The sequence below is a fragment of the Uloborus diversus genome, chromosome 4, assembly GCF_026930045.1.
Source record: "Uloborus diversus isolate 005 chromosome 4, Udiv.v.3.1, whole genome shotgun sequence".
Taxonomy (NCBI): Eukaryota; Metazoa; Arthropoda; class Arachnida; order Araneae; family Uloboridae; genus Uloborus; species Uloborus diversus.
Window position 1 is genome coordinate 29,128,612 of NC_072734.1, and position 14,570 is coordinate 29,143,181.

General features: G+C 33.0%; 1 protein-coding gene across 1 annotated transcript in view; it reads left to right on the plus strand.

Moving 5' to 3' along the window:
* Positions 1–14,570, plus strand: part of LOC129219987 (WD repeat-containing protein 6-like) — a 77,917-nt gene that overhangs the window by 6,955 nt on the left and 56,392 nt on the right. Inside the window, exons 2-5 of the mRNA XM_054854310.1 lie at positions 1,180–1,353; positions 2,799–2,946; positions 5,438–5,665; positions 5,788–5,865. Coding sequence (XP_054710285.1) covers positions 1,180–1,353; positions 2,799–2,946; positions 5,438–5,665; positions 5,788–5,865 — 628 coding nt within the window. The remainder of the gene's footprint in view (positions 1–1,179; positions 1,354–2,798; positions 2,947–5,437; positions 5,666–5,787; positions 5,866–14,570) is intronic.

A 14,570-nucleotide genomic window follows, 5' to 3' on the forward strand; every position in this document is an offset into this window, starting at 1 on the left:
TGAAAAGAATTGGTACAGTATAGCCTACCAGGGCTCTTGAGCCAAAAACCCAATCTAACCAACCAAACCTTGAAAATAATTAGACAAGTCTTTGAAACTCCTAAGCAAAGTGTGCTTCAATTTTATTTCTTATCAAGTGTATAAATTAAGAATTGTTCATATGGGTAGTATGTTACTCTCTTGATACCTATTCTCTAAATCTGTGCACCATTCCTTTTAAAGTATTAACTTGCATCACAAAGCACTTTTAAAGCATAAAACTTTAAAAAAAAAAATGCCTGTTATTTCCAATTAACCCTTAAAAGACTTCAAAATGCAGAATTTTATATAATTTCCTACGGGGGAGTAACCCCCGAACCCCCAAAATTGGAGATATTCTATATCTTACTTAAAGGGGAGCCCTGCGTCACCCTCTTTAACACCAGCCCCCTCTCTTTTAAGGTCAATTTAAAAAGGACAGCATGATTACACACAGTAATGAAAACGACCCATAAAAAAGTAAAGAATGTCCTTATGCATCACAGAAAACAGATAAAAACATGGGAGAAGGGGGGGGGGGCAATTAAATATGTTGCTAAAAAAATCCTGCCCCCCCCCCAGGAACTCAGTCCTAAATCCGCCTATGAGCTCAATTACATAAAAGCTTCCTCATGTAAAAGTTAATTGTGTTTGTGAAAAGAAATTTGCAATTCTACCAAAGTTACTAATTTTAGTTCAATTTATTACTCAAAGAAATGCTATTAAATGTGATATTTAAAAGGGAGAAAAAACTTTCTTTAAATTGCTTTTGTATAGTAATATTTTTCATGATGTTTTGACAAAAATAAATAAATAATTAAGTTAAACCTAGATTAATGAATAATAAATTTAAATTTATTCTTAACATCTGACACACTTTGATTGCATTTAAGTTAGTTGCATTGCACATATGCAAAGTGTATCTTAGAAATTTGGCTTCTATTGAGAAAAATTCTTTAAATTCATAGATACTAATTGAAACTTTTTATGAAGAATCAAAACATCTATGTAACTAAATTAAAATTATTTGTATAAGTAACTGTAGATCAAATAATATGAATTCTAATCAAAAATTGTAAATCATGTGCTTTGCAGCAAATAATGAATTTTGATTGTTTCCTTATATACACCCTTACTATATTTTGTAATCAATTGTTTTAGACTCAAACACATTACTGAGGAAATATTTCTTGAAGACTGGATTCATGATGTACAGTTTTTAGTTGATGCTAAAGCGCCTCAGCTGGCTGTTATCACCGCACATAATTCTCTGATATTTTGGAGCACCGATGAGCAAAAGATAAAATCAATATCATGTTCTGAAAATTGCATATTGTATCCTTCATTGCTATAATCCTCTTTCAGAAAGAAAATTTTCGTTTCATAAATAATTTTAAATAAAAAAACTGTAGGGGAAGGAAAGGCAAGGTAGAGGTTTAACTTTGAGTTGCAATAAAAATAAAACAATACACATACAGTATAATTTTTTTAAATTTATCAGACTTGACTGTAGAACTAAACACTAATGCAATTCCTTCATTTGCCCCAAAATGCTCGCTAATATTCTGTGGCCATTTGGAAATGTCTTACAAATTAAAACTCTTTCAATTTTGCTCCATATCTAAGGGCAAAATTGAAAGTTTGTTTTAGAGTAATATGTTTAGGATAACTTTAAATTTTATAATTTATGCAAACAGTACAACCACCAGTTCTCAGCTCATGTGCCCGACTGCAGTAAGACTGGCACTATAACCAGTATTCAATGAGTTGTTCCACATAGAGTACATTCATTGTGTGGTGCTCCACTAAGTAGACAAAACACATCTCCTTGTGAAGGTTGGTTTAAATGTTGCTATGATTCTTCGTTTTTCTCCATTTTTTTTTTTACTTTCCCATCCCTTTTCTTTATGCTTCTACATTTCACTGATAACTATCCAATGCTGACCTCAAATTAAAACTTCCATCCTCTTCTTATACTGGTCCTAGTGAAGGCAGGCATTTAGACATATGGGGCAGTGAGAAGCAAAGGGATGTGAGTGGACATTTTCAAGTTTTGAGTAAAACACGTTTAAAGATAAGGTCCTAGGTAGGCTTTCATTGAAAAAAATTTCTAAATCATGCTATATAACAGCATCTACCAGAGCTACTAGTGCTATCTCTTGCCCAAGACAGAGGAGAGGTTCACCTACAATTTGTACTGATTAACTGAATTTTTTTTAATTTTGGAACTTACATCCCTTTGCTTCTCACTGCCTCACATGTAGCCTTTTTTCCCCTTTTGTTTTAAATATTAATTCACATCATCTTTTGATAATGTTTATTTACTCACAAATCAAAATAGTAATGTTTCTTACCTTTTATGAACAGTTTCACCTCAAATATTCAAAATACTCAACTCATCATACATTAAGGATTTGCTACCAAAATAAATAAACCAAGGTATCCTTTCACTGGCAGGCAAGAAACAGATTAAACTATGTTCACTTTTACAAGATGGCCATACATGGTTGCACACCCATGCTAGCGAGTTGTCACTTGGTTTAATATCATAAGTGCCTTAAAATTTTCTTGCAGGGGGGGGGGGCTCAAAATTTATAGATCCAGCGCTGCATAAGTGTGATTTCCATCTTGCCCTCCTTTCCCCTATATGTGCGGATTCATTCTTTGCAGCATCATTCCATTGTTAATTCTTTATTTTTGGTTATGTGGGAGTTTTGCGTGTGTTTTTTCTGGTAAAAAGATTCCCCAGAAGTTCCTTTTTTTCCTTAACAGAAAACCAGATATTCTGGTAGCATTATTTATCATGATGCAAATGTTATTATTTTGGCTGTAGGAACTGTTTTTCAGCAAATACTACTATGGTCTCCAAATTCTGTTAGTGAAACAAGTAATGGCAAACTTCCGTTTCATCGATTGAAAGGACATCAGGTACATTTTTAATAGCTTAAGTGTTGTGGGATTCAACTAAATATTTCTCTTTAAACAAAGAACCTTTATATATATATATATATATATATATATATACTTTACCGCTGGAAAAAAGCATGAAGATGTTTATTTCATTTTAAAGTGAATTTTATAAGTGAATGTATAGTATATAGGTTTTGATCTTTTATTACTTTCTATTCAAAAGTATTATTTTTACTTATTTAATGTCTGTTCATTCTTACAATCAAGACATTTTATTTTTATATTATTATTATTAAAAATATCTTCCTCATCATTGATCACTACAGTCACGAAATTCATTATCTCATGAGGCTTCACTTCTATTTAAACTTTTGAATCAACAGTTAATCATGTAGATTGAAGGAATCAACCCTTGTTTAAAGGCTCTACATTTCTTGATTTTCTTTTCCCCATTGCTTTCTAAACGATCTAGTAAATTGCCAAAAATTACATGATATACAAATACAAATATGACAACCAGCAACAGGCTCTGGGCACAGCTGGGCTGGGCCTGGTCAGTTTATTAGTCCCAAATGAAGATCAATGGCCCTCTTAAAGCTATCTACTCCCTTGCTCATTACCCCCTCTTCTGGTAAGCTGTTCCAAGTGCCCAAGACCCTACTAAAGTAGTATTTTTTCCTAATTTCCAGGTTAGCCTGAGATTTGAATAGCTTTAAACAATGACCCCTCGTCCTGCTTTCCATGCAAAAGTTTAATCCATTAACATCTTTCATTTTGATAAATTTAAACACTGAATCCTGTCCCCTCTGACTCTCCTTTTCTCTAGGTTATATATATTAGGCCTATTAAGTCTGGTATCATAATCTATATCTGAAAGTTACCTTACTAGTCTAGTTACTCTTCTTTGAACCCTTTCCATTGCAAAAATATCTTTCCTCAGATTAGGCGACCAAAACTGAATTGCGTACTTCAAATGAGGTCTTACTAAATTCTTATATAAAGGCAGAAGAACCTTCTTAGATTTGTTTGAAATAGATCTATTGATCAACCCAAGCATTCTGTTGGCTTTGTTACTTGCAATGCTGCACTGTTGACTAAACTTGAAATCTTGATTTATTAAGATACTCAGATCGATAACATTTTCTGCCTAACTAATGACTGAACCCTGTTAATGATAACTCATATGCTTATTTCCATGACCGAAGTGTAGTACTTGACATTTCCCTACATTAACTGCCATAGCCCACTTATCTGCCCACTTAGTAATGTGATCTAAATCTATGACATGCTTGAGATTTTAAATTACTTTGCATTTTTTATTTTAACTTAATTCTGATGTCCGCTGAAGTTCAAACAATATTAAATTTGTTACTAAAGAAGAGGAAAGACATGGAAAAGAAACTCAGTAGGTAATAATAAAAGCTGATGTAAAATATAAAAATTTACAAGAAAACCGTTGTTAAGTTCAAAAGTATTTAGAGGAAAGCAAACAGTTGCAAAAAGCATTGAAACTTGAAGTTTTTTGATAGTATTAAAATTGTGTCAACACTCCATAAGCAGAAGCTTGAACCTACATTTTGAACTGAAGCAAAGTTTGGCTACTGCAGATTAATGGTCAACAGCTGTATAACTCTTGAATTTTGTATTGTTTTTTTTTTCAACAATAATGTACTGTGTCGAGTTAACTTGTATTTTTTTTTCTAATTGAGATGAACTATGTTATTAGTAGCAAAAGAAAATAAAATAGCAAAAAATTTGGAGGAAAATAACATAGAATAAATAGAATTCATCATTTTACAATGTGTTATTTTCTTTGACTCTTCAAGCACAAAGCTATTTATTCAATTCTTATGTTATTAGTAGTGTGCAACAGAATTAATTGAGTTATCAATCTACAGACATTAGTTCATTTTGTCAAACTATGCCACAGAAGTAAATCACATAGATAAGTAACTGGTTTTTGAAACCTACCTAGATTGCCTCAAGCATATGAGGCAGTGAGAAGCAAAGGGATGTAAGTGGACATTTTCAAGTTTGAGTAAAACACATTTAAAGATAATGTCCTTGGTAGGCTTTCACTGATTTTTTTTTTTTTTTCTAAATCATGCAGCAGCACCTACCATTGCTACTAGTACTACCTCTTGCCCCAAAACAGTGGAGAGGTTCCCCTACTACTTGTTCTGGTTCACTCAAAATTTTTAATTTTGCCACTTACATCCCTTTGCTTCTCACTACCTCATATGTTCTATGTCATCAAGCATATGTTCTATGTAGCAGTTCTGAAAAAGCTGCCTGAATTTGTTTTTCATGATAAAATGTTTAGTTTCACCATGCTGAGGCCAATAAGAAAAGGTTTTAAAAGTGCTTTTTAAGTTGAAAAATCTCCCAATTTTTCATTTTGCTTGATGGGCAATGTATTGAAAAATCTATAACATTTTGCAATTCAGTTTTGTTTATTAATGCTTTTATTGCTCTTCTCAGAAATATTAATTTTAGCTTTGATTTCCAGGGCGTTATCTTTTCAGTGACATTCAGTAAGATTAACAAGTTAATCTGCTCAACATCAGATGATCGTAGCCTCAGGCTCTGGAAAATTCAATGTGACTTGCCTGTTGCGGAATTCTCTTTGGAATTCTGGGAAAAGTCATCCATTTCTCTCGTTAGCATACTTTATTCTCATGAATCTAGAGTGTGGACATCATCTATTCTTCCAAGTTGTATCATAAGTGTTGGAGAAGTATGTATTTTACACCTATATGTGTAATTAGCTTTAGAAAAGTTTTATTTTGTTATTTGTTCATAATATTATAATTTTTTTAAAGTGCAAATTAGTTTTTCTTTGTTAATGTACAGCAATAGGTTAGATATATTTGTTTTGCATTGAAAAAGGGATTCTATGCGTTCATGAAACACCCGTCTGCACTTCACTGCAGACAGGTATTTCATGAATTTGTGCAAATTAACATAGAAAAATTATCTTTTAATTTTCAGCTTGTTTTTTATTTCTTTTTCCTTATGATATGTGACTTTATTTTGACGATTCAATGTATGTACTGCTGTTAAAAGGATAAAAAATAGGGTTTTTTTCCATAAAAAATTTGGAATTTGTAAAATAATTTTGGAATGGGCAATAAATAAGTAATCTAAAAGTGACACACACAAAATTTCACAAATGTAAAATCACATAGTGATCGAATTTTATTAGTTAGCCATTCTTATTTCTCCTATTTTTAAGTTCCCTTGTGCACACCTGTTTTTTCTGTTTTAGGAGACAGGATGAAGATATGAGGGGAGGGATTAACAACTATCTAGTCCAATTTTTTCTATACAAGTTGTCATGGATACATACAGACAAACACCCCAGAGACATGTGTTACCTGTCACTGTTAGAACTTAAATGGTTTGAAATAATGCAATCAGAAGTTCAAAGTGAAATACTAATCTATGAATAAGAGAAAAGTCTGTTAATTTGAATATCTGTCTAAGAATTTTCTTGTTAATTCTTAGATTGTTAGCATATTTTATTCATATATTAGTACATGTTAGCCTGCCAAGGTATCCTAATAATGCAACCAATCAGAGTGATTCACATTGGTGATAAACAGTAGACCCTCGTTTTATGCAGGGGTTACGTTCTATGGAAATGCCGCGTAAATCGAAACCGCGTAAATTGAGACCTAATACTAGTGTTAAAATAGGGCTTTGGTTCCGTAGATGACAAAGTACTTCATTCTAGTGATGACTAATTGTATAATAAGTTTAATGTGTACTTATATCAAATTTACTGCACAACATGTATAAAAAAAACATAAATTAATTTTGTGTTCTGTTCATAAAGAGGAGCTGGCTATGATAGTCTTTTGGAAATCATTAAGAATTTTTCTCTGTAATTCTTTGCAGAGCATTAACGTATCCATAATCACCTGCGTCACTTCCATGATAGAATCTTCCTTAACCAACAAATCAGAAAGATTATTTCTATTGTCTAGGAATGGCTCACAATTTTCAGTGTGAACGTTTTTGGTTGTGCATCACCGACCTCAGTATCCTCGTTGGTTTTGGCCTCCTTTGTCACTTCTAAAGACTTCTTCCAGGGAGTTCTGAACTGTGTGAATTTAATAACTTTACTTCTGGAAAGAGCTCTGGAACCAATCGCATAAAATGTCTCCAGTGGCCCAAGCTCAATTATTAGTACTCCAAAATGCAGTTGATTATGCATAATCTGCAATCTTTAGGAGTTTGGATTTTGAAGGAGGGGAAATTTTATCCGTTTGCATTGCCACATCCCTGTAAAACCAAAACTCATCAGCGTAAAATAAAATAAAAGTGTCAAATCTTAAACCGTGTATAATCAAAACCGAGAAACCCCCCCCCCTTGCGAGGGTCTACTGTATTACATTCATTGGTCCTTTGGGAATTTCAAATAGATTAGTAACTAATAGATTTTACGCAACTGTTTTTTTATCAGTGCAAACACATCTGATTTATATACGTGTGTATTTACATTCAAAATGTTAGTTTCTATTCAAATGGTGATTTCTATATAACTTTTTATTTTGCACCTAAGAGTGTTATTACAAAATAATACCTTAGTTGGAAAATAATGCATTAAATACACAACAACTCTCCGTCCTTATATTCAGTGCTATGGTTAGCAAAAATTATTTGATGGATCACTCCTTTTTATAGGAAAGATGACATGGTTGACTTATCAGACCAAAAAAAGATCAGTTTGAATTACCTTTTGCTAGCTTTAATATGAAAAAACAGTCTACTATTTTATTAAAAAAAGGTGATTTTCAGCAAATTTTCATTAAATTTGAATTGTTTTCACAATAATAATCCAGCACTGTTTATATTCATCGTTTTACCAAAAAAATTCATAGGATAAAATAAGAAATAACTTTTAATCACACAAATCTGTAGACTTGTGTTTCAACGTTAAAAAGAATGTTTTTTCAATACAAAAGAAGTGAGCTTATGGATGAAAAGACATCCAATAAACGAATCTTTTGGCTTTTGTTGGATGTCTTTGCATCCATCAGCTCACTTCTTTTGCATTGAAAAAGGCATCCCTTGCAACATCAAAACATGTGTATGCAGTTATCTGTATTTTTTGTGCAATTAAACATTATTTCTTATTTTACTTTTTATGCGCAAAGGTATTTATTCAATTCTTTCAAATTCATCTTTCTTTTCGTTTTACTTGTCTTGAAGAATACAGACATATTCTGTATTAATATGACAATAATTCTTTCCAGTTAATTCAACGTTATCAAACTAAGATTTACAGTGAAAATTGTATACAAGTAGGCAGAGCTGCCAACTGCTACAAAAAAGTCTTAGTTTCTATGAATTACAGCTTTAATTCTATTAATTTTCTATTTTTTTAGTTTATAATCTCAAGAACGCAAAAAAAAAAAAAAAAAAAAAAAAAAAAACAGCATGAAAACTAAACCGGTAAGTTCAGAAAATCAAACTCAGGGGCGGACTGGCCCTAAACTTTTAATGTGGAAAAAAAAATTCATGCCGGCCCCATCTAAAAAGGTTTGGCTGTAGTTTTCCAAACCTAAAAAGTTTCTAGTGTGTTTTTTCAAAAAAAAAAAGGTTCCTCCAGCACCTCCTCACTTTTCTCCCTCCGCTGAAGTACCAAGATTTTTTTTTTTTTTTTCAGAAATCCTTATTTAACTTTTCATTTCAAGCAAACTAGTGGACAGATTGATTTAAACCAAGCATACAGCAAACGCCCATAATATAAGATGATATTTCAAGGATCTAACTTTCTCAAAAATATTTGCAAGCTTAAATTGCTCTACGCAATAAAAAACCACTGTGAAAACTGTGTGGCTTCTTTGAAAATCCGCATTTAAGAGTATTTCGTTTATGTAAAAGTGAAAAAAAATCTTATTTAAAACAAAACGTAATACAGTTGAGGCAGTGAGAAGCAAAGGGGTGTAACTAGACATTTTCAAGTTTTGAGTAAAACTCGCATAAAGATTACATTCTAGGTATGCTTTCATTGAATTTTTTTCTAAATCATGCTGTACAGCGGCACCTACCAGGGCTGCTAGCAGAGCCGTGTCCAAGGGGAGGGTTTTAAGGGTTAAACCCCTCACATTGGCGAAAAATAATAAGGGAAATAAAGAAAATATATGTTTTTATTTTTTTCTTTTTTGGCTTAAATTAATTTTAATGTAAAGTTTGTGTTCAGCGGGGGGTTTTTTTTTCTTAACTTTCTCTCTTTTCTTAAGTTTTTCTGCAATTTACAACTGTTAAAGCTTGATCAACTGAAATAATATTTAGGAAAAACTGAGATGGAAGAACTGCTGAATGATCTATCAATGCAAAGCATTATATTGCTTATTGTAAGGAGGTTATGATGAATTTAGCATGTGTGCTAGCAATGAAAATGCATTAGTGATGGTGTTTGGTAATGTAATTTGCATTTGCAATAACTTCTTTTTTGTTTAGTTTATTAAGCATTATTTCAGTTATTTAGAACATAAAACCTGGCAGGACCGTCGACAGGATTAATGGGCCCCTATGCAACTTTCTTCATGGCCCCTAACTTTTTACTTGAATCTCCTCTTTCTTCGCTCTGCTTTTACATAAATATCCTAAATATTGTCAATGGGTCTAGGTCTAATAAAAAGGTTTTTTTTGTTCTTTTTTTTAACTGAAAGTTTTTTTTTTTTCTCAATTAAAATTGCTTTGCTGTGCTTCTTCTTAATCAAACTTTGTAATGTTATTAAAAAGAGATTCTTGTATACAGGGCTGGATTTTGACTTAGTGGGCCCTAGGCTAGTTTAAGTATGGGGGACCTTTTTTGTAGCTCGGACAACATTATACTAGTGGCAAAACAGGCTATTTTTTAAGTTTTTTTCCCAACTATGTGTCTTCCTCTGGCACATATAGCGATATAGCCGTGAATGTGTTTTTAAAAAATGTTTTGTTATACTGTATTTTTATTATTTTTTTTACCTTGGACGAGCAGGGTTTTCAGGACAGTTATACAGGGAACTCCTTTGAGTTGAAGGTAGAATACCTCAAATTTGAGGGGGTCCGGTCGTTTCTCCCCCGTAAATGTATTTGAAAAATGCATTTAAAAATTCTGCATTTTGAGGTCTTTTAAGAGGTAATTCGAACTACAAAAAATCAGCAAAAATAGGAGAACAAAATACAGAAATGTTTTAAACTTATGCACTCTTTTGCAAATTAAGGCAATACAAAAGAAAAATTGCCCTTGGTTCAACAAATCGTTGATATTTATTGACAGAGAGGAAAAGCGAGAGAGAAGAAACGATATGACACAAAGTCTATCACTTGCTCACATCGACTTTCGGTTACATATTTTATTTTTCGACCCCGTTAGTTTTGATTACCACTTTTACCCACCGACAAACACAACGCTGAATCAATTGAAAAATTATCTAGATTAAACAATGCATAAAATTCTTTAAAAGAAATGGTGGAAATATTTAAAAAATAGATACTAATGAGAAAGTAACACCCTCTTACCATTCGGGAAGTTCACCTAAAGCTGTAGCTTGTTTAGCTTAATGGTAAATTCAGCACTGACTCTAATTAATACAGTGACACAGGGGAGCCCCCCCCCCCCCAAGAGAAAGGGCACCCCCTCCCCAAAAGAAATTTAATGGCCCTGCTCCCCCCCCCCCTAGGTGGGCACCCTTGAGTGACATAATAGTGCCCCTTTCCTTTTTAGACATTTGATGAGAAGTGCTTCGTCCAAAATGTTTTCCCAAATTAGGCAACCGTTTTTACTTTTGAAACAACGCTAGAATTAGTTTCATTTTGTATCACTGAATTTAAAACTCAAATCAATACATATTTTAAAATATTTCATCAAACTGAGTTGTTTGCCAATGTTTTAAGTCTCGAACGCTAAAAATGCAAGCGTTTTTTTTTTTTTTTTTTTTTCATTTTTTACCCCTTGTCTATTTCACTACAATTCTGGTAATCTTTCAGAAATAAGCGTTTTTTTTTTTTTTTTTTTTTTTAGCCTTGTAATTTACACAAAAGAAAAAAAAATCATATTTATTTTTGGTTGATAGAGTCGATAGTGGGCTCTGAAGGTAAGGACAAAAAAAAATTCTCACTTCGAACTTGCAAGCTTGAAAACTTGTAATCTCTAGGAGAAAGAGTTTCTTCAAACTAAAAAGCTTTTTCTTTTCTTTTCTTTTTTTTTCTTTTTTAAAGAAAGGAAAAAGTGGTGGGAGGGATTTTTTCTTTTTCAAAGGCCCGCTTCGCGGGCCCCCAAAGGTTAGGTAAGGTGAATTTGAATTGTTCATTATGGAAACGTTGGATAAATACATTAAGAAGCGTGCTACGCTAAGAGGAGCAACAACAAGAATTATTAAGAAATTAGAAACATTAATTAGCACGGAATTACCTGATATTGAAGTAATTGAAATAACACTTGAACTATTAACTGAAAAGGAAGAAAGCCTAAAAGCACTTAATGAAGTAATAGAACAGGAAATTACCGACGACAAACAATTAGAAAAAGAAATACTTACAGTAGAAAACTACAAAGAAGAAATTTTGACATGCAAAGCTCGGGTAAAGAAATATCTCAAGAATAATTTACAAGTTCAAATCAAGTGCAAATTAGTCCCGTAGATTCGAGTCTTTGTACGCCAAATACTACATCTGTCAAACTTCCTCGATTAGTAATAGAAAAATTTAATGGGAATATTTGCAAATGGCCAAATTTTTGGGCACAGTTTAAAAGTAGTATACATGATAACAAATCGTTAACTGACGTTGAAAAGTTTAATTATTTAAAATCTTATTTACTAGCTGATGCAGAAACTGCAATTTCTGGGTTGTCATTAGAGGCAAATAATTATGAAAAAGCTATCGGTATTTCGGAATCTCGCTTTGGTAGAAAGGACTTGATTATTGATAGTCATATGTCTAACCTTTTAAGTTTAACACCGTGCAAAAATTCAAGGGATGTATATTCGCTACGTAGATTGTATGACATTTGCTCAGTAGAAATATGCGCTTTAGAAAGTTTGGGGATTTGACCAGACTCTTTCGGGGTACTTTTGTTTCCCATTTTGATAAAGTGTATTCCAACTGACATGGCTTTGGAATTTAACAGATCCCATGATTCGGAACAAAATAAAGTTTCTGATTTATTATGCTTTCTAAAGAAAGAGTTAGAATCCCGGGAAAGGACTTTAATTTTATCTAAAACAAAAAATGATGAGGCTAGGAATACAAATACGTATGAAGATAGGTTTCAAAAGCGTAGGGAATTTAATAGGTACGATTATAGAAACAAGGAAATAAATTATTCAGCTGCCACATTAAATACTGTTGTTGAAAAATTTTGCGTGTTTTGCAATAGACTGTGTGACCATTTATCGGATGAATGTAATCAATTAAACATAAATGAGAAAAAAGATGTATTAAAGAAAAACGGGAGGTGTTTTCTATGTTATAAAAAATTTCATCTTAAAAAATTCTGTAGGACGAAAGTTAACTGCAGTATCTGTCACAAACAAAGTCACCGAAAGGGATTGTGTGAAATAGCTTATCCGATGAATGACCTTGTTCCCCTGTCTAAAGACAAAATTAATTCTGATGCAATATTAACATCAATTATTCCACATAAAAACAAAGTTGAAAATTATAAACAAATTGTTCTACTCCAAACATTTAAAGCTATAATTTCCGATTCAGAGGGAAAAACTAAACTATACTGTCGAGGCTTAATTGATTCAGGGAGCCAAAGAAGTTTTATCCATGAAAGATTAGTAAATAAATTGAAATTACCATTAGTAGATAGGGAAAAAATAAGCTTGCATACTTTCGGAAATAGTACCGCTATTAACGTTAAAAGACATCGCGTCAAGTTTTTGCTACACAACATAAGAGACGAAAATAAATGTTTAAGTATTGAGGCATTAGAATCCCCTGAAATCTGCAACACATTAATAGAAGCACCCAACAAAGATTTGCGCGAACAAATTCAATCTTTAGGTATTAAATTATCGGATTGCGAAAACGGATATAGTGATAATAAAATTGACATTTTAATTGGGTCTGATTATTTTTGGGAAATAGTTTCTGGTACAACTCGACGTATAAATAAAAAAGTAATGTTGTTAGATACTTTGATGGGATGGATAATTCATGGTCCAATTTCGAATTTTGATCTTAATTTTAAAACATCATCAGTTGAAGTATTGAGCGCTATTGTCACGAAAGATTTAGATGATGAATTAACGAATCAGTTGAAAGCATTTTGGGAGTTAGAATCTCTCGGAATCCAGAATGACCCTTCTAAACGGGCTATTTCAGATGGGGAAGCTCTTCAAAAATTTGAAAAAACTTTGACTTTTAAAAACGGTCGATATGTAGTTGCACTTCCATGGAAGCACGAAAATGATAATTTAGCTAGTAACTATGATAATGCTAGAAAACGATTAAATTCATTAATTAGACGATTTTATAAAGACCCTTCTTTGTACATCGAATATAAAGCAGTGATTGATGAATACTTCAAATTGGGAATTGTGGAGGAAGTTAGTGATACTCGCGATACAGGTCATCCTACGTATTATTTACCACATTCTCCCGTTATCAGGAAAGATAAAAGCACAACTGAAACTAGCACATTTCGACCGATGCAATCTGTTTTTATCCTTTGCCGTTGCCAATTTCATTTTACAACATTTTATAGCAACGGCGTCTTCTTCTGGAATTAATCTAGCCGTCACATCTCTCACGGGCCTATGCAATGCATAGGCTTGCCCCCCCTTCTCGACGGCCCTGAAACCTGGTATACATTCTACATTATAAAAGAATTTGTGGAGACATTTTAATATTTATTGCAATGTACCGCGTAGTAAGCAGGTTTAATTAAAAAGTAACAAACAAGATTTGATTAAAGCGAACCTGTAAAATGAAGGATTACTTTGGTCACCTGCGCAGCCAAAACTATCCCTCAAAAAAAGGGGGGGGGCGGGGTTCAGCAGCCCTTCCAGGTGTAAAAACGCCATACTGGGATCGGCAGTTTGTCGTAAACTAAAGGTTGCGGGGGGTTCAATTCCCCCTCCCGCAGGTAAGATTAAAACCCCTCCTTTTATGAAAATCTGGACACGGGCCTGGCTGCTATAGTACTATCTCTTGCCCCAAGACAGAGGAGGGGTCCACCTACCATTTGTACTGGTTATCTCCAAATTTTTAATTTTGCCTCTTGCATCCCTTTGCTTCTCACTACCTCATATGGCTATGAGCGGTACTATTTACTCTTTAGAAAAAACTCTTTTTTTAAAAGGTCTTTTCTTAAAATTGTATTGTACGTATTCAAACTAATGAAAAATTTCATGTAAACCAAACGTAATATATCCGTTCAGAATGAATACATCACAGATCATGAGACAGTGACAACTGATTGGAAATATCGGATAAGCCCGAATTACTCTACAAAAAAAAAAAAAAAAAGTCACCATTTGTCTCAGTGAGAAAACTGATTTTCAAAGGTATCTCTCAAAATGTTATCTAGTGAATGAAATTTATTTGTCAGGTTCTGAGAACTAAAGTAAAAATCATGGGATATACACTTGGGAGGGGGGGATTGCGGTCTCCTCCTCGGGCCCTTGGTTTTA